The following is a 19,577-nucleotide window of genomic DNA, read 5'->3' as shown; positions in this document are numbered from 1 at the left end:
TATTTTTTAGTTATTAATGAACCCAGGTCACTGACATTAAAGCTGTTTTCGACTGTACTCGGCGTATTTTGGTTGGTCGGCTCTCATATGGATCTAGGGGTGACAGTGAGTCGTGATCTTAGGACGACGGCCCACTGCCGATGAGTCGCAGCTAAGGAGTTGAGAACCCTCTGATCTTTAAAACGGACGTTTACTAAGTCAGATACTATCGTGTTCACCAAAGTATACACATCCTTAGTGAGAACTAAGCTTGAGAACTGCGTTCAGGCTGCAAGACCCTGTTTAAAGGGTGACTCAAATATTCTAGAAAAACTACAGAGGGCAGCTACTCGTGCAATTCCAGAACTACGGAGTTTGCTACACAAAGAGCGGCTTGAAAAGCTGGACCTCTTTACTATGTCCTATCGCAGATTAAGGCGAGATCTAGTTTTGATGTACAGAATACCGAGAAATTATTTTGGACCTAACCTGTTCTCTCTTTTTCTTCCCACTAAATCGAGACATCTCAGAGGACATAGCAGGCGAGTAGAAAAGCCAAGAACAAACAAAATACCCGTGGCATACAGGTTTTCACACCGAGCCATCAATACTTGGAACCTGCTGCCCGAAGTAGTGGTGTCCGCACTTTCATATGACTCTTTTAAGGGAAGACTGGACACTCAGAGAATCATACTAGAAAAAGAATAACATAGGCCATAGGCCTTCTGTACTTACTACACAAATCTGAAAAATGTTATTTATTGACTGCCCGGCTGAAACAACTATTCAAATCCCTGCAGATAAAAATTTGATTCTTTTTTATCAAGAGCATTTGTATTGGTACTAAGGCGCTGAATTATTTACTTACTTACATACACCGGTTACTCCCAATCGAGCATAGGCCGAAGACCAGCATTCTCCAACTCACTCTGTCCTGGGCCTTCTTTTCTAGTTCCACTCAATTCTTGTTCATTCTTATCATGTCTATCTCCATTTCCCGGCGTAATGTGTTCTTTGGTCTTCCTCTTCTCCTTTGACCTTCAGGATTCCATGTGAGGGCTTGTCTTGTGACACAGTTGGGTGCTTTCCTCAATGTGTGTCCTATCCACTTCCAGCACTTCTTCCTGATTTCTTCCTCCGCTGGGATCTGGTTTGTTCTCTCCCACAGTAGGTTGTTGCTAATAGTGTCCGGCCAACGGATCCGAAGTATTTTTCGTAGACAAATGTTATTAAACACTTGTATGTTCTGGATGATGGCTTTCGTAGTTCTCCAGGTTTCCACCCCATACAGTAGAACTGTCTCGACACTTGTATTGAAAATCCTGACCTTGGTGTTGGTTGACAGTTGCTTTGAGTTCCAGATGTTCCTCAGTTGTAAATATGCTGCTCTTGCTTTGCCGATCCGCGCCTTCACATCTTCATCAGATCCACCCTGTTCATCAATGATGCTGCCCAAATACGTAAAGGTTTTTACATCTTCCAAATCTTCTCCGTCAATTGTGATTGGATTGGTGCATGCTGTGTTGTATCGGAGAATCTTGCTTTTCCCTTTGTGTATATTGAGACCTACTGCTGTTGAGGCTATTGCTACACTGGTCTTTTTCTCCTGCATTTGTTGTTGCGTTTGGGATAGAAGGGCCAGATCATCAGCGAAGTCTAGATCGTCCAGCTGCATCCTAGATGTCGATTGTATCCCGTGCTTCTCTTCAGATGTTGACGTCTTCATGATCCAGTCGATCACTAGGAGAAAGAGTGTTATATCTTGAAAAAGCTGAGTTTCTCGATATACCGTGTATAACAGAGCACTAGAACACCAAAACCCTTCCAAGTCGCAATAAGAATACAGAAGACTAACGAAAGGAATATTATTCCAAACAGTGTCAATCATAGTACAAAATTGTCAGGTATTTATAGTTTTTAGTGAGAACGAAATCATCATTACAGTCTTCCAATCCGCATACAGGGGGTTATTAGCATTATCCAATCGGGAAGCTACACGTTGGAATTCTAGAAAATTCTTCCGAAAGGTGATTGGATGGGACGTCTTCGGCTCCTTCTGAGCCTCTTACAGCTTCCTCCAGTTCACCGGTGGTCCGTCGTCACAAAGAGAAAGGGTGAGAGTAAGCAACCTTGCCTAACACCGGTCTTCACTTCGAACAACTTTGTCAACTGTCCTCCATGCACGATTTTGCAGTGTAATCCATCATATGAACTCTGTATGATATTGACTATCTTTTGAGGCACGCCGTAGTGTCGAAGGAGTTTCCATAGTGTTGTTCTGTCCATGCTATCAAATGCCTTTTCGTAGTCAATGAGGTTGATGTAGAGTGATGAATTCCATTCAATTGATTGTTCCACAATGATCCGTAGAGTTGTGATTTGGTCTGTACACGATCTATCCTTACGGAATCCTGCCTGTTGGTCACGAAGTTGGACGTCTACGCAGTCCTTCATCCTGTTTAACAATATCCTGTTGAAGACTTTTCCCGGTATTGAGAGAAGTGTGATGCCCCTGTAGTTATCACACTTGCTGAGATCGCCTTTCTTCGGTATTTTGATCAGTAGTCCTTCTTTCCAGTCTGTTGGTACTTGTTCCTCATCCCAAATCTTATTGAAGAGAATGTGGAGTGTCCTTGCAGTTGCCGCTAAGTCCGCTTTCAGTGCCTTTGCTGGAATGTTGTGTGGTCATGCTGCCTTGCCACTCTTGATTTGTTTGATGGTCATGCTGATCTCTTCAATTGTTGGTGGGCCAACATCGATTGAGCGGTCCGTGGGTGCTGCTTCGATGTTGGGTGGGTTCAGTGGAGCTGGTCGATTCAACAGTTCTTTGAAGTGTTCTACCCACCTGTTTTGTTGCTCTTCAATGTTGGTGATTACCTCGCCTTCCTTGCTTTTCACTGGTCGTTCTGGTTTGCGGCGATTTCCAGAGAGTTTCTTTGTCGTGTCATACAATTGTCTCATGTTTCCTTCTCTTGCAGCCTTTTCCACCGCCGTTGCTAAATCTTCCACATATTTACGTTTATCGGTTCTGATGCTCCTCTTCAATTGTTTGTTTACTTCTGTGTATTCAGCTTGTGCCTTGGCTTTTTCTGCTCTTGTTCGACTGGTATTGATTGCTGCCTTCTTGCTCCTCCTTTCTTGAATCTTATCCAGTGTATCAACAGTGATCCATTCCTTGTGATGGTGCTTCTTGTGACCCAGGACCTCATGACATGTTGAAGTGATTGCTTCTTTGATCCCCTTCTAGTTGCTATCCATAGTAGTTCCTTCTCCATTGAGTAGATCATGAAAGGCCTGGAATCTATTGCTGAGGACTATCTTGAATTTGTTGAGTTTGTCAGTATCCTGAAGAAAAGTCGTATTAAACTTTTGTGATATTGTCCGCCCCATTGTCCAGTGCTTCTTGAGTTTCAATTTCATCTTGGCGACCAGCAAGTGATGATCTGATGCTATATCAGCTCCTCTCTTGGTTCTCACGTCTTCCGTCGTCCTCCTGAACTTTTTGTTGGTGCAGATATGGTTGATTTGGTTTTGTGTAGAGTGATCCGGTGAAGTCCATGTGGTTTTGTGTATGCGTTTATGTGGGAATATGGTGCCGCCTATGACCAGTTTATTGAAGGCACATAGGTTTGCAAATCTCTCACCATTTTCGTTTCTTTCTCCCAGTGCGTGTCGTCCCATGATGTCTTCATATCCAGTGTTGTCCATTCCAACCTTGGCATTGAAATCTTCCATCAGAATGGTCAGGTCCTTTGTTGGGCACTTCTCGACTGTTGACTGCATCCTATTGTAGAATTGATCTTTAACGTCTTCATTGTAGTCGTTGGTAGGCGCATAGCATTGGATGATGTTCATTGAATTGCCCTCTTTCTTTGATTTGAAGGAGGCTTTGATTATCCTTGGTCCATCAGATTCCCACCCTATAAGTGCTTTTTGTGCTTTTTTTGATAGCATCAATGCGACGTCTTGTGTATGTGGGACATTTTGTTTCTCATGGCTAGAGTATAACAGAAGTTGATCTGAAGCTAGTCGTTGTTGTTCAACTTGCGTCCAAAGTGTTTCAATGAACACAAGCACCTCTAGGTTGTATCTCCTCATTTCTGCAGCAATTTGGAAGGCTCTTCCGGTGTCCCACATTGTACGAATATTCCATGTACCTAAATAAATGGTTGCTCTGGTTGTCAGAAGAGGCATCGGTTTCGTAACTTCCGATGGAACTTGGCTTTCATCATGAGGCGTCATAGTTCTTCTAAATGAAGACCTTCTGACTCCCAGGGCACAGTTTAAAAGGTTTGAATAATTTTTTCTGGTTAGCGTTTTTGTAGCGAGTTAGATTTCTACGGGATGGGGACGCTAACCCCATGCCCAACCCTCCTCCTTTATCCGGGCTTGGGACCGGCAGTAGCCCCCGGAGTGACTTTAGGCGGAGTTTTAGGCGCTGAATATCAACTTATTATTCATTCTTTTTTCCATAAAGAACGCTGTTTCCGATGACGTTTTCAGTTATAATATACTGAATATAATATTGCCTTTTGGCGTTCGCTATACCAAATTACTGTTCATCATGTGCCTATGAAAACTGGATGAATTTTCTTCATATAACTGAGACTAAAAAGCTTCCCGTGTTTGTTGGGAACATTTTTTTGTTGATAAATGGCTAATGTTTTTACATTTCGATCATTGATTGTGTGTATTTGCTTTGTAAACAATTGTCTTAGAGGAATTCTGAAGAAAGTAATCCATGTAAGTCGGCAACAGTGTGATTATAGGTCGGATATATCACCTCTTTTGTTCAACTAGGTCAGTACAGCTAAGAGAATATAAAATGAGTTAGGAAGTCAAGAACCCACAAAATACTCTTGGATTAACGGTTTTCGCGATAAGAAATGAACTAGTGAAACTTTTTATGATTCTGCCGGTGTTGTTGATTCCACGACCGACGAAGATAATAAAATAAAATTTTTCAAAATTATTACACATATTGCAACATATTGTGCAACTGTACCAAAAAACCAAACTCTAAATATGGCCTCAAACGATCCACAAAGAGGAAATAAAGGCAAACAAAATATAAATTAACCAGACCACAGAGTAAATACTAAGGAAAAATCGAGTTTTTTGCCTTACGTCGTGTAATTGCGGGAAATTTGAAGAGAAATGAGTGTAAAGTACCTTGTTTGCAATGTCACCTAATGTATCTACAGTTTCTGAAATCTCTCAAACATAACGTATTGTTACATAACAAAACAGAAAATTTGTCACATATAGATGCTATAATATACAGACATATGAAATTTTTCCCTATAGGATTAATTCAGAAACATTCAAAGTTTTCGCTGAAGTAGGACAACAATGAACCTGTTAAGCGTCCCTGATGGTAATAAATCTACTTATTACGGGATATGGAATAAGATTTTGACGACTTTTGCGGAAAAAACGGAACTCGCTTTCGCTTAGTCAACTAACTAATGAAAGCACGATCAACGGCGATTGACTTCGTCAGTGATTTATGTTGCAATAACAGCAGTCAACACTGAGTTAACTTATGGTGAGAACCTATCAACTGTGATAGCATCAGACAGCCACAACAATGGAAGGTCTCTGGATGATAATAGTGCGTGAAAAAATGAATTTGCCAACCCACTTATTGTAGGATATAATGACGTTTACTTACGTTCTCATACGTCTGTAAGCAAATCAACATGACACTGATGATTTTGGTGACTAATAGCTGTGAGAGCATCGAAGATGCCGATCGCGTTCTGAATGCGTCTTGAGATCTTGTTGCGCGATTACCATGAAGCACGGGAAGTATCCGTTGCACGTGCACTAATGCTCAACCTAATTTTATCAGCAGTGGTGTTTACTATCATGTAGGATTGAAAATCATTCTACTAGAATATGTTGGACTTTCATGGTGTGCTTATGATTTTGATACGTTGAACATCATAGCTGTGTAGGAACACTATCTATTTAAAGGAGCTTCAGTCAACAGTTATTTTCGATATTAGGATACATCGTTGCCCTTATGTTTAGCGATATTGTTCATGTTAGATGCCTATGGAGGGAATACTAAGCCGTCAGAATTCAACGAAAGATTCGCGGAACTATTTCCAAATTAGGAGAAATGAGGGATGCGGGTCTGCTCAGTGTTAAGTTCAACAAATACATAGCTATTAAGCTAGTTGCTGCAATCTATGACGCACCTGCTCGTTCAGACGTTAAATACACAACTAATCACAATCGGAAATCAGGTTGAGATAGATATCTCTAAGTTGGTTATAACTGTTCACTGTGGGTCTACGGGTGTGAAGATGCCACAAGTATTTGTAGTTTGACAACGCTTTAACCAATAACACCTTCTAATATGAATCGTACCCACCAAGTGAAATCAAAAGACAGAATCGAGGAGGTTCGAAGATATATTTGATAAGCTATCAATATATGAAGGATTGTCTGACGTAATCTGGCTAGCGATTGCATGGGCTGTTGAGCAAGGTGTTCACACTCCTGATCTTGTGTGAATGTATGACCGAGCGCCTTAAGCTAGGTGAGTTCATTAAAACTAGTGTGGTCAGCATCCAATGTCGAAAACTTAAAGAGCTAATTATTTTGGGGATTTATTTACCTCTACAGGTGCACTGTTCATTATGAACAAACGTATCCGTAACACTTCACGTTGACAGTTGTTTAACACAATATGACAACTCAATATCGTTGCAATTTTTTGTTTACTAAATTTTAAATTTCACGAGATTGCTCTAGCTTGCAATGGTCAGATTGTATTTCAAGAAAATCATGACTATCAAAGTGCTTTGTCTGTTTAACTTAATTTTTGATGGAGCTCTTCTACGCCGTGCGTTGAGTTTCTTACTTCCATGTGAAACTCTTTAAGTGTACGTTGTGAAAGCCTGAATAACTGCATATGCACATGTCATTTATGACTCAGATCTTCGTAAATTACAATGGAACTTGGCACTTATGATGAAAACATTTGACGACCGTTGCTCGAGGATCTGTCTGTCATTAATATTCTTGTGCAACATGTTGTTTTTTCATTTCAATGAGTATCCTTAACATACACTCTTCTCTAGCGTTGTCGACTGCAGTCGTCGTGTGGTTTGCTATGGAAATAAAGGCGAATATAGGAAACTTTTGAGGTTAAGCAAAGAGTTGATGAAAACCATGCATAAAATAGACAATTCGGAGTGAATTTAGGCGGAAAGTAGACAATTCATTGACATTTCAAACACAGAGCGTTAAAAAGGAGAAATTCTCCATTATTTCTCCACTACAGGCCAAAAAACAGACATTTTGTCGTGTTTACTCATTATTTTACTTTAATTGTCGAACGCATTTTCCCCTTTATTTCTCATTTGGTCGCCTTTGTTTCCCCTTTATTGGTTGCTTGGTGTATAACAATTTACTTAAGGTGTTCATATCCGGATAACCAGATGGATAGTATGAATAGAACATAGTTAGTGCCTGGGCAGATAGAGAAACAGTGATATAAATCAATACAGATAAGTAAGCACGCACAGCAGAAAGTTTTCGTTAATTGTGGATTAACATATACAATATAACTAATAATATTATCATTAACCTAAAGAGATCAGCTTAAGTTATACAATATTCGCACCATCCTCTAATATTATTTCATGTTATGGATGTAAATCTGATCAGTATAAACAGTACAAATGTAGAACCATTCTACAAAGTGAAGTAGTAACCGCACTTTCAATTTACTCACTCAATAAAAGGGACTCTCCCATGAATAAAGACGGAAAGTTATAGCACAATTTACTGTTTTTCTGTTTTTCAAATACATGAATGTAACGCTGAATTTTGTTATTTCTTATACCAAGCTAAATATATCCATGTTCAGAGAGCGTTAATTTGAATTCCGCGCTTACTGGAAAGTCGAGTCCTCTTTGCTTGTTGTCTCATTGGGTAAGCTAACTGACTGTTGCCTACAGTTTTGGATGACCTCAAACTTAACAACTCCCGATTTGGAACTTTTGGACAAGTATGTCGATGAGACTCCGACTGCTGTCAATATTGCCATCCCGATAATTTCAATTGTGTTTTTCTTTGCATCTGTTGTTATAACCTATTTCATTGATGACCCCGGCATAAAAACTTTGAAAAATGCTTCAACAGAAGTAACCTTTCTTATCCTCGCTAAGTGTTTCTCAGGATAATTTAAAGCCAATTTCCGAATCCGATAGAAATCACCTTAGGTATTTAGCAGAGCGAAAGCTTTACGTCGACATGAAGGGTCACACATTTTCCGCGTTCACACCTTCACGAACAACAACTGAGTCTGATGTTCATGCTGGTCACTCGACTGGCGTGGACGGTGGACGCCGCCGAGCATGCTCTGAATCTCATGCTCCTAGTTTTCCTGAAACGAATTCGGAGACACAAGTTTGTTATGAAATTCAGATTTATTTTTAGATTATTTTACAACACATGCTAATACGTGCGGGGTATGCACACAATAATACTGATAGCTTATTTTCTGGGAATTCCGGTCGTTCACGTTCTGGGTTTAGCAATCCATTCTCCTCCTTGAAAAAGTATGTGTGCATTTTTCATTTCTTACTTCATGCAAAGGCCTAAATCCACAAACGTTGAGACTCAGGAATGCTGAATCGCGCAGACGCAGTTCAACATTGGGCATAGACTGGATTTATAGCGTATTCATAGTTTATATCTATAAATACTGTTATTATATTTATTCTGTTGTTAGATAAATAATAATATCCTTGAAATAGTAATTTCTGTGTGCTTTTTACAGACGTTTTGATTTGACCTTCTACAATCATCAATAGCACATATCTCGTTTCCTTAACCGACTTTAATTTCATTATGCATTAACTTATATTTATATGTTTTCTCCATTTTGTGTTCTAATGGATATCTTAGATTTTGTATTTAAATGTTTCCCATTACTATCACATGCCACACTGTTCGGGGGTTGTTCTTTTGGTGAATGAAATGATGAAAAATAAATATCTGATAATGCATATCTTCGAGTTATTTCCAGCGTATGTATCTTAGTTCATAGCTTGAGATTTCTTTTATACAAGGATAATCATTCTCTGCGCTTGTTTTTGGATTATTTACAACTTTATTAGAGGAATTCGTATCGAAAGCGCAAAAGGATCGTCCTCATTCAGTTAAGAGGAGTACGCGGACGCGAAAATATTGTCTTGCTGACAAAACTAGGTTGTATCGAAAAACGAACTGAATACTGTTTTAGGAAATCAGCTTGTATAATCCTTTGTGTTAATAGTCTGTCTGAATGCTCTTTTTTCGGGTCTCAACCAAAAACGACACGTTTTTATTTTAATACTATCGTTGTAGGGAGGTAAGTTTCAGTTTGGAAAGGACAGGAAACTGAGTAGCCTGTGTTAGTCCTAGAAATAGCAGTCCCTCAGTTGACCCAACTTTTTTGGATTCATCGACAAATGGCGCTTCAATCATATGTTGGAGTAACGAGTTCCATTCATTGATGACTCTGTGGGAAAGTTGATATTCAGCTGACAGGTAATCTGTTCTGGGCTAACCAACGTTTGTAGAGTGTCCATCTAAATTCTGTTTCGAGAGACAAGAAAAGTGAGGACATGTCAGATGCTTTCCAAACCAAAACAGCACCAGTCCATGAAGACTTTGACAATCATACTGAGCCATGTTCAGCTAGTTAGCTACAATGTAGGACCAAGCATATGTGTGCATCGGTCCAAGTTGCTATACGTCATTAGCACAACAAGATGATCACCAAATTCATAGAAGTAGTTAATTCAGTGGTGGTAATAGGTAAAAGAAAGGTTGCATATCAGGACATAGTACAGGAAGAAAGACTTACTTCGTAGAAAGAAAGATATCAAACAATTTTAATCTCATAGTTTAACGGAAGACAGAGTGTATACACCTACGCCATTGTGATCGATTCTGAGCCATGTCACGCAGAATCTCCTACCTTTGGTTACGATAGTCGCAAGGACCCCAATCAAGTAGTCCGCATCTACCAACATGACTCAAACTAGAAGTTAGTGACTTCATGGACTGATGTCACGTTTTAGTTTGACCATCCCCTAACTTTCTTCTAACCATCCCCGACACTATCCAGCGTAGCACGTCGTGGTAACCGATATTCAGGCATACGCAACACGACCCAACCATCTCAGTCGATGAAGATTCACAACCTCATCAACTAATTTACCATCATTCCTTAATACCCTGCGTCTAACCTCACTGTTACTTAACCGGTGATCCCAGCAAATGCGAGCAATATTTCTAAGGCATCTCTGATCAAATACTAGTAGCTTACGAGTATCTTCTATTCTCAATGGCCATGTTTCGCAGCCGTAAAGTAGAACAGAGTGAAATGCTGGGTAGTATACTCATCCCTTAATTGATAGACGGATATCTCATCATCACCATAGGTGTCATACGTTGGCAAAAGACAAACAAGGTTTTTGGGTTCGTGCAGAGATTTCGTCAGATACCAACCCATTATGATCGAACAGACTCCCAATATAAGTGAAGTTGTCAACGCGTTCGACTACTTCACTCGCTATCTTTAGTTCAGATCAGATATTGACGCAGGCCAGTCCTGAAGCAACAACTTGCATTTAGAGGGGGAGAAGCGCATCCCAAACATCCTGGCATTGTTGCTTAGTGCTACCAGAAGACTCTGCACTTTATCAGCGTCTTCACTAAACAGGACTATGTCATCTGCGTATTCTAGGTCGATAAGTGGACCTCCTGGAAGGAGATCAATACCCGAGAATTCAGTCGACGAGAATGTTATTTCCATCAATAAGTCTATGATGAAGTTAAACAAAAATGGAGTAAATGAACAACCTTGACGGACACCACTTGAGGTTGCAAAAGCAGATGACAGTTCGCCATAAGCTCTGACTCGACTGGTAGTGTTCGAGTAAAAAGCCTTCACAAGGTTTATGCACTTCTGAGGTACACATTTCAATAACAAACATTGCCATAGGACCTCTCGGTCAACTGAGCCAAAGGCTGCTTTTAAGTCAAGAAAGTCCACTATTGTCGGACGTCGATAAGCATGCATGTGTTTTAGAACCTAACGAATCGTGAACATGTGGTTGATGCAGCCACGGCCAGGTCTAAAGCCAGCCTGATTTTCTCGTGTGTGCAGTTCACGAGTCTTAGTTAGGCGACCGATAATTGTTGACGCTAGTATTTTAGATGCTATTTTAGTCAAACTAATCCCTCTATGGTTATCACAGGATGATTTTGACCCCTTCTTATATATTGGGACACTCTGTGATTGTGACCAGTCAGATGGGATTACGCTCAACTCCCAGATCTTAGCTAAAATATTAGTCAACCTAATCGCTAAAATTGAACCACTAACCTTAAAGACCTCTGGAACCGATCCATCTGAATCAGCTGCTCTTCCTCGTTTCGGATTGGCTATAGCTTTCTGAACTTCAGATGGAGTCGGGGGACCTACTTTAATGTTCCATTCACGCTCTCTGGGAATGGTGGGTAGTTGTAGAGTAGCTGAAGGTCAGCTGAACTGCTCCTTAAAATGTTCCGCTCATCGTTCTAAACGTCGTGACTAGGAGCAGTTAAGAGTGTCATGCTTTTCCGAGATAGTCTCACTTACACTTGAATTTTTAGTTCTAGTTTCTTTTATTAGTCTGAAGAGCTGTCTTGTGTTACCTACAGCCACTTTTACCATCTCTCTTTCTTTTGTTGCCCACCACTGCTTACGGTCGTTCTTTAAACGTTTTGTTAACTTAGATCTGATTCGCTTTCTCTCTTTATCGTGTTCAGTGCCTGATGTAATGAGTTTGCGAGAATCCATCAGTGCAATAGACTTAGAAGAAATCCATTGGTTTTTTGTAACCCTTTGGTTTAAATCACTGATAGATATCACTGCTGTTTCCACAACTGTTTGTGTATCTTTCCAAGAAGCGTCTGGGTCAGCCTCATTTTTAGAACCACCTAAGTGTGACTTCAGTTGTTCCTGGACCCTACTTTTGGTTTTCTCATTTCTCAATTCAATTTTAATGGGTCTTTTTAGTGTGGCGTTTTTGCATCCAGTGAGGCGCAAGCAGATGTGTGCCTGAATTAGAGCATGATCGGAGTCCAAGTAGGTATTTCAGAACAAGCGACAGTCTACTATCGAGCCTCTCCAACGATGACTGATGGCAATATGGTCTATTTGATTCCAGCGTTGGTCTGATGCAGGAGGTCGCCATGTTAGACAGTGTCTCTCTTTATGCTTAAATTTTTTGTTTGCTAGAAATAAACGGTTGTCTGAGCACAGTTGCAGCAGAACATCAATATCAGCCTCTGAGGTATGAATAATGTATTCTAAACATACTGGGTTTATATACGAACCAAACAGACCACATCGTACCATAAAATAGAAAATAACATTTGTATAGGTGCTAGTCAAAAGTGGCTGTGAGTGTGGGAGACTATAACTAATATACCAGGCATAACTCAAGAACGGCAAATCATATAATGATAGTCTATGGGTTGAAATAAAGCTTATAATAAGAGGACTGTGAATATGCATAGTTTAGTTGCTTGACAATTATGCAGTAGAAATGTACGTATCGTATTTGCCCATAGATCTCAAAAGTTACCACTCATAATTCTCGTTAGGATATAACATTTTTCCACTGTCGTTACTAGATATTCTACATATTTCTGCCTGTCAGCTCCAATGCTCCTCCTCACTTGCTTGTTCGCTTCAGTGTATTCAGCTTGTGCCTCCGCTTTTGTTCAGCTATTGTTAATTGCTGTCCAAACTATATTTGGAGGATAATACTCCGGAGAGTACGATATTCAAACTACCACAAAGATTAACTAATTAAACTCCTTATAAAATTGGTATGTGGTAGTGAAAGTAAAATATAATTGCTGACTACTAAATATGTGATTTCCTTTCATCTCATAGATTTCTACTCCGGAATCACTGAGATTATCTGCTTGTAATCATGTTGAATAAAGTATTATTTAGTATTAATCTGGTTCTCTATTCTGGGTCGTGAATCTTGTTTATAATATAACGTGATTAGTCTTATTATCGTAGTGTACTGGATAGTGAAAAATATATCTTAAACAATCCGTTGTATAAAAAATATAACTATAACGGTATATTTCAGATAAATCCTTAAAAATTCCCGTGAACAACGGTTTCGAGAGTAAGTTTTCGGAGTTCTAGTGAGAAGCCGTGACCAGTGGAGTTCAATCCGTGTTGGTTGTAAGGCCACCGAAAACAATAAAGGATGGTCATGCAACGTCGTGAATTGGTTGAGGTTCGACAGTGACACTACTGGATACCAGCTCAGTAGTCCAGTGGGCAAGCGTTCGCGCGCGAGCTCAAATGTTCTGGGTTGGATCCTCGTTGTTGGGGTTGTGGATGCTGACTCCTGAGTAGTCCAACCTCAAGACGAAACGATTGTTCAGTTCTTTCAGGTTTACAATTGTGACCTAGCTTGAATCGGTTTATAAGTTCAATTATCTTTCGCCCTATTTAGTACAATGCAATCTAATTAAAAGCGTACCAATGTCAAAAACTTTCTGTTGTCCTCAAATAACGTCGATTCTTGTTTTAAACAAGAAACTTAATTATACAGGAAGCTGGATTTCCAAGATATTGTAATCATTAAAATTGTAACTTATCGTAATTACATACCACGAGGGCACATGTCCTGTTTGTTGGTAGATTTCTATGTTTTTATATCAACCAATTTTAGCTCACATCGTTTTTTATGTCTTTGATAAAAAACATTGTACATGCCTTCGAGTATTGTGTAGCGTCGACTAGGTGAATATTTTTTGTTTATCTGGTTATTTATCGAATTGACTCGTGGTCAATCTTTTGTTAAATTGATAGTCTCAACATTATTTATGACTGACTAGTAGAAAGAAATTTCTTTGTGTTACAGTGATGTAAATCTCTTAGCAAATTGTAGCATCAAATATCTATACATAATTATGCAAAATACTGGTTTATCGAAAAAAATGATCTTGAGAATAGATCAGGTTGCTTTTAAGCAAGCGAAACTATAAATCAGTAATCTAATCAACTCTCAACTGGAATATAAACCATACCTGGGCTGACTGTTGAAACCTTAGTCGGTGAAATGACATTTGGTCTATAGTTAAATGATCAATCGAATTTATCATAACTCCATTTCAAAGTTTACAGTTAATAAGGTCAACTGAGGTTCATGTTATCAAATAACTAATACTTGTATATATCTATAGGAAAGTTTAAAAGTTCAAATTAGATTAATGATTTTTTTACAAAATGTCCATAATGCCAAAATTGCATTGTTAATTTCCCGTAGAATCATAGCTGAAAACCGCAAACAGCTGTTCTATTCCCTAGAAAAGCAGCTGACATTATTCTTCGTAATTGGTGTCATAAACTACTCAATATGATATTGAAATGATTAATTATTTAAATAAAAGAAATTAACTGGAATTATGATACGAAAAGAATTTTGTTGAGGAGTTAGACAACAAATAAGCAAGTTTTGAAAAACGTTGAAAATAGATGTTCATGAATCTATAGACGTTTGAAATATCAATAAGATCAAAATCTTCATTTATTCTAAGAGGTTTGATCAAGTTAAAGTGATCTCAACTACTTTCATAATTTAAATGCATATAATTACAAACCAGATCCCAGCGGAGGAAGAAATCAGGAAGAAGTGCTGGAAGTGGATAGGACACACATTGAGGAAAGCACCCAACTGCGTCACAAGACAAGCCCTCACATGGAATCCTCAAGGCCAAAGAAAAAGAGGAAGACCAAAGAACACATTACGCCGGGAAATGGAGATAGACATGATAAGAATGAACAAGAATTGAGTGGAACTAGAAAAGAAGGCCCAGGACAGAGTGGGTTGGAGAATGCTGGTCTTCGGCCTATGCTCGATTGGGAGTAACAGGCGTAAGTAAGTAAGTAATTACAAATGAATAGAAGTAACCTAGTTTAAAAAAAATTTAATACAATTGTCATTGAAAAGGGAATTATATCAAGTAGGAAATATGGATAATAATGCTTTACTTCTATTCATTGGAGAGCGTTATCTAGCGAATGTTATATAAAGTAGAAAACTTGTTTCTAGATATTTCTTCCATAAGATAAGAGTCGTTAGTCTGAGAAAACAATTGAAATAGAAGGCAAACTGGGCTAGTCTAAACCGACCATATGTTGCTGGACAGTTAGACAAGTCACAAAAACAAATAGCAAGTAGGAAATATAAATATATAGAATCTTTCATAAATAATTGGTTTATCCTTCTGGTTCAGCTCAGCACCCAAATCCCACACATAATAGTTATTTTTTACAAAATATTAGTTTCACAGGAAAGTCTGAAAATTAATACTATGTTACTGAAATGCACTGTAAGTCATCAATTTAACTTACCTTAATCAAATGTTCAATATGTACTTTTTATATTGTTCTGCATAGACTTTCTCTTGTAAATGTTTTCTCTATTCCAGACTTCATTTAAAAGTACGAGGAAATACAACTTTTAGTACACTCTCGTAAGTTTTCATAAGGTTGAACTTATCTCTTACTTGTGTATACTCACAGATATGAAGTTAATGCTTAGACGTTATTTTCAGTCAACAGTTATGTCCAATTGCCAAAACAGCGTTTTTGACAAATAATTCACTAGAAGTTCAACAACATTTGATAAATGCATACAAACGATAATGTTTGTCGTGTTCTTATCAATTCAATTAGTTTAAGTCAATCTTCTTTCGTTTACTAAGTATTTCCATTTTTAAACTACTTAGTCACTTTATCATGGTTATTATATTATTTATGATATTCAGAAGACATATGTGTGCAATTACATGTAATTTATAAAATAGTTTTTAAGATTCACTTGAATGAAATGCATCGGAATTTGGAAAATGAAATTTTAATCGTCTAAAGATTCTAAATTCACATGCTTTAAACGATGTACTTTGACCTTAACCTGGTCATTTTTCGGATTATCAATTTGGATATATAATCGTAGAACCTGAAGAGAATTTATCGAAAAGAATATTCTTCATTCAAATGAAATTCTACTAGATATAAGTTAAAATCAATACTCCAAAATATTTAGGGTAGACAAAAATGTCATAACCTTGAAGTGTATGGCCTTTTATAGATTGGCTGGAAGAGAAGGAAATACAAACAGTCAGAATATCGATTCATTTAAGCGATTATCTCTGAAAAAAGCTGAATAAGTTATGGATTAAAGGTTGTTGTGAATAATCCATTGCGTTAAAGATTACTCATTGGGAATTGTTCAAGGTGATAGTATTTTCCAGTTTTGTAGTGGTACCACAAAGATAACAGTTATCGATTATCAAATCATAAATAAGCTCTCATGAATGTGAAGAAAGGACTTGAAAAGTGGTTACTTAATATGAAAATAATAACAAACGTGTGGAATTTCGGGAAATACATTATATGGGCGTAGATATCGAAGACTCGTATGTCTTGATTAATTGTAACTGATATTTAGATAACATTCTACGAATATTTGAGGTTCTCTGATAGCTCCAACTTAAAGAAATATTTCAACAACCTAATACCGGTGTAAAAAGTAATTTTTTACTGAATGGAAGAAAGATAATTCACTTTGTTAATACATCTCAGTTTGTCCTGAAGATGAAAGGGAAAGCTTTGAATCTTGCCATCCAGTAATCATAGTTATCTTGGTGAAACCTGTCACGCTATAAAAAAGGTGAAAACATGTAACAAATTAGTTGTTGAAGTATTATCAGTAAAGTTAAAATGTTAAGGAAATGAAAATTTCACTTCTAATTGTGAATACGATGAAAAACAGATCCCAAAACTTTGTCAAGTCAAAACATAAAAATGAATTAAAAACCTAAGTATCTTTATAAGCAATTTAATCAAGCTAATCATTATTTTGTATTGTATATATTAGAGTGTTCTTTTGTTAACTAGCTTATTTAAAACATCTGGCTGAAATGATATCAAAAGTTTATTCTTTTAATACTAAACTAATCAATTACTATATGTATGCATCTCTCGTTCGCGTGACTACAATTTGCTTTTGACCAATTGAATCTAGAACATGTTACATGAATGACCCATATATTTATTCGACGCTATCACAGATTAACTAACTTAAAATGTTGTATTCTACATTGTATAAGGCTTTTTATTGCATGTACTTCATTTATATCAAATCGGTGCTGTCATTTAGTTTACAACTAGCTGACGAAAATCACCACCCATCCAATTAGGGTAACTTTAAAGACGATCGAGTATGAAATGGTTAAATGGATCTAGACGATATTTTGAGCAAAAGTAATAGCATAGCTACTGAAAAGGTGTAATTTATAAATTAAAGTCCAACCAGACAAACACAGTAAAGTTGTATGGTTGCACTGTGTACCTACATTCTGGAAGCCGGTAAAAAAGCTTTTCGGGAGATCTTTATTACAGACGTTATTCAAATAGATTACGAATTCCTACTGCTGAAAAATATATGATTTAAAACAGTGGTACAATAGCTTCTAGATCTAAATATCAACCCTAGTTGTGAAGTACGTAATTTATTTTTAAACCGGTCACTGAGGTAGTTTGTAGTATTTTCCTTGTCAGTGGTAAACTTCAAAATTTACATAACACAATTGGAAAACTACTTGTTTCTTTCGATCTGCGTGGTAGGCGAGCGTTTTTGATAGTGGACAGGTATGGTTCCTGTTATATTCATTCTGAAACTGAAAAGTACAGCAATTTACTTAGTAGGATTGAACGTTGATTAACACTCATAGCAACCAGCCTTATTAACTACTTTAATAAAGTAATCATCGAGGCTTCTTCTGGAAGATTCTGTAGAGAGTGATCATGAAAACGAGCTTTTTCATATTCTACCTTAAATTATTGTCCTCTTATTAGTAATTTAGTACTAAAAAAATTGATGATCTATGAGGTTAAGCAGATTATAAGCGATGTGATACATCAGGATAATATTTCACCCTCTTCCTTCTGTACTGTAATCTTTGGAAATTTAAAGTCTCCACACAAGCTCAGTAGGGTTTATTTTAGTCCGAGCACCTTTTTAGTTTCTCTTTGAGCACATTCCAAAACAGCAATATCCTTTTTAAAGTAAGCAACATTATTGTAGAATTTTTCCAGATGAGGTTTTGGTGTATCATTTTTATGTCTGTGGAGACCACACGACATACAGTGTGTAGAACGATTGAAGGGTGTTGTCAATGAGAATATGGATTACGAGATTATATTTAGCAGCAGACTAAGTGAATAACCCAAATTTCTTTGAAAGCTATTAGATATATAATATAATAATATAATACAATTTTACATTGCTAGTACCCTTACATATACTTCATGTAAACGTGTCAATCTACCAGTTCATGAATACGAGTGTAGAAATAACCTGGTCGATTAAAATATCCAGCCCGTATTATTTATTTTCAGACTACTATAACATATGCCTTTAGGAATGTAACTAGCTGAAAAAATAAAATAGAATGCTCATGGTAATAATCGTGAACCATCATTTTATTTCACCTCTTCACTTCTTTTACCGATAGGTTTTTAGCAAATAATTTAACCTTTGGTCTGGAAAAAGTGTATGATTCTTTTGTTAATGCGACAAAAACAATATTTTTATATCCTTGATCTTTTTTCTTTTACCACATTGTATAGTTTCACCTCCTCTGTAGGTTGGAATATTAGTGATAGTGTAAAACTTCAAAACAGTCTTTAATTACTTTATGTTTTAACGTGTATAAGAACAGCCGTTTGTAAGCAACCTTTTGCTTTGTTCCCGTAAATATAGGTGATGACAAGATAAAAATCCATTTTTGACTTTTATTTTTTCAAATGACAGCGTCTGTAACTTGCATGAACTTGGTTCATGTGTCAACAATATGGATTGGTCATGTTACTGTGTTGTGGATACATAAGAGCTAGTAACAATTCCTCTAGGATATTTTTACTTTACCTATACAGATGTTTAATTCGCTATTTAACACAGTCTAGCGACTGAGAAATATCCAACTTTTAATCAAAGTTTGAGTGTAATTCACAGAATTTGATCTGTGCTACTATAGACTTGAGATAATGATCAATAATAGTGAAATGTATGTATAGATTGCATACATTCGCGCCTGGTAATGTCATAAAGCTAACTATTCTTTTGCTTCACTAAGTAATTAATAGAATTAATGACTCAGAAAAGTCGCTGAAGTTACAAATATGTGATAAGTAAGTTTAAAATAGGACAACACAAATAATTGACTGATAATATTATTTAATGCGTTATTGAAGTAAGTTAATACTACATTCTGATGAATGAATTAGTTTATTCCAATCAACAAACAAGCTCTGTCAATAACTGGCATTATGTTCTAAAATGACCTTGGAATTAATTAATTAATTTACAAATACCAAATAAGTAGAATCAATTAATTGTGGATTAAAGATAGAGGATTGATAAACACTGATGTTACAAACCATATTACAACGTATAAAGATCTGATTCACAATATCTATACAATGTGGCGTATTAGTTATC

At 37.2% G+C, this 19,577-nt stretch overlaps 1 protein-coding gene across 2 annotated transcripts; it reads left to right on the top strand.

Annotated features, from left to right (window-relative positions):
• Positions 1 to 7,738: 7,738 nt before the first annotated feature.
• On the top strand, positions 7,739 to 9,008 carry MS3_00005587 (uncharacterized protein; the record flags this gene model as incomplete). 2 transcript variants are annotated; one of them, XM_035730381.2, is made up of 5 exons in its annotated part: positions 7,739 to 7,929; positions 7,956 to 8,141; positions 8,176 to 8,406; positions 8,437 to 8,558; positions 8,596 to 8,632. In XM_035730381.2, the coding sequence occupies exons 2-5, from the start codon at positions 7,962 to 7,964 to the stop codon at positions 8,630 to 8,632; spliced, it is 570 nt and encodes a 189-aa protein (XP_035585676.2). In that variant the 5' UTR covers positions 7,739 to 7,929; positions 7,956 to 7,961. The 2 variants fall into 2 exon arrangements, with proteins under 2 accessions (XP_035585676.2, XP_051069674.1); XM_051213676.1 differs by having other exon boundaries at positions 7,739 to 8,141; positions 8,176 to 8,558; positions 8,596 to 9,008.
• Between the last annotated feature and the right edge of the window lie 10,569 nt (positions 9,009 to 19,577).

The sequence above is a fragment of the Schistosoma haematobium genome, chromosome 3 (assembly GCF_000699445.3).
Source record: "Schistosoma haematobium chromosome 3, whole genome shotgun sequence".
Lineage (NCBI taxonomy): Eukaryota > Metazoa > Platyhelminthes > Trematoda > Strigeidida > Schistosomatidae > Schistosoma > Schistosoma haematobium.
The sequence above is the reverse complement of the archived record's forward strand: the minus strand, read 5'-3'. Positions and strand labels throughout refer to the sequence as shown.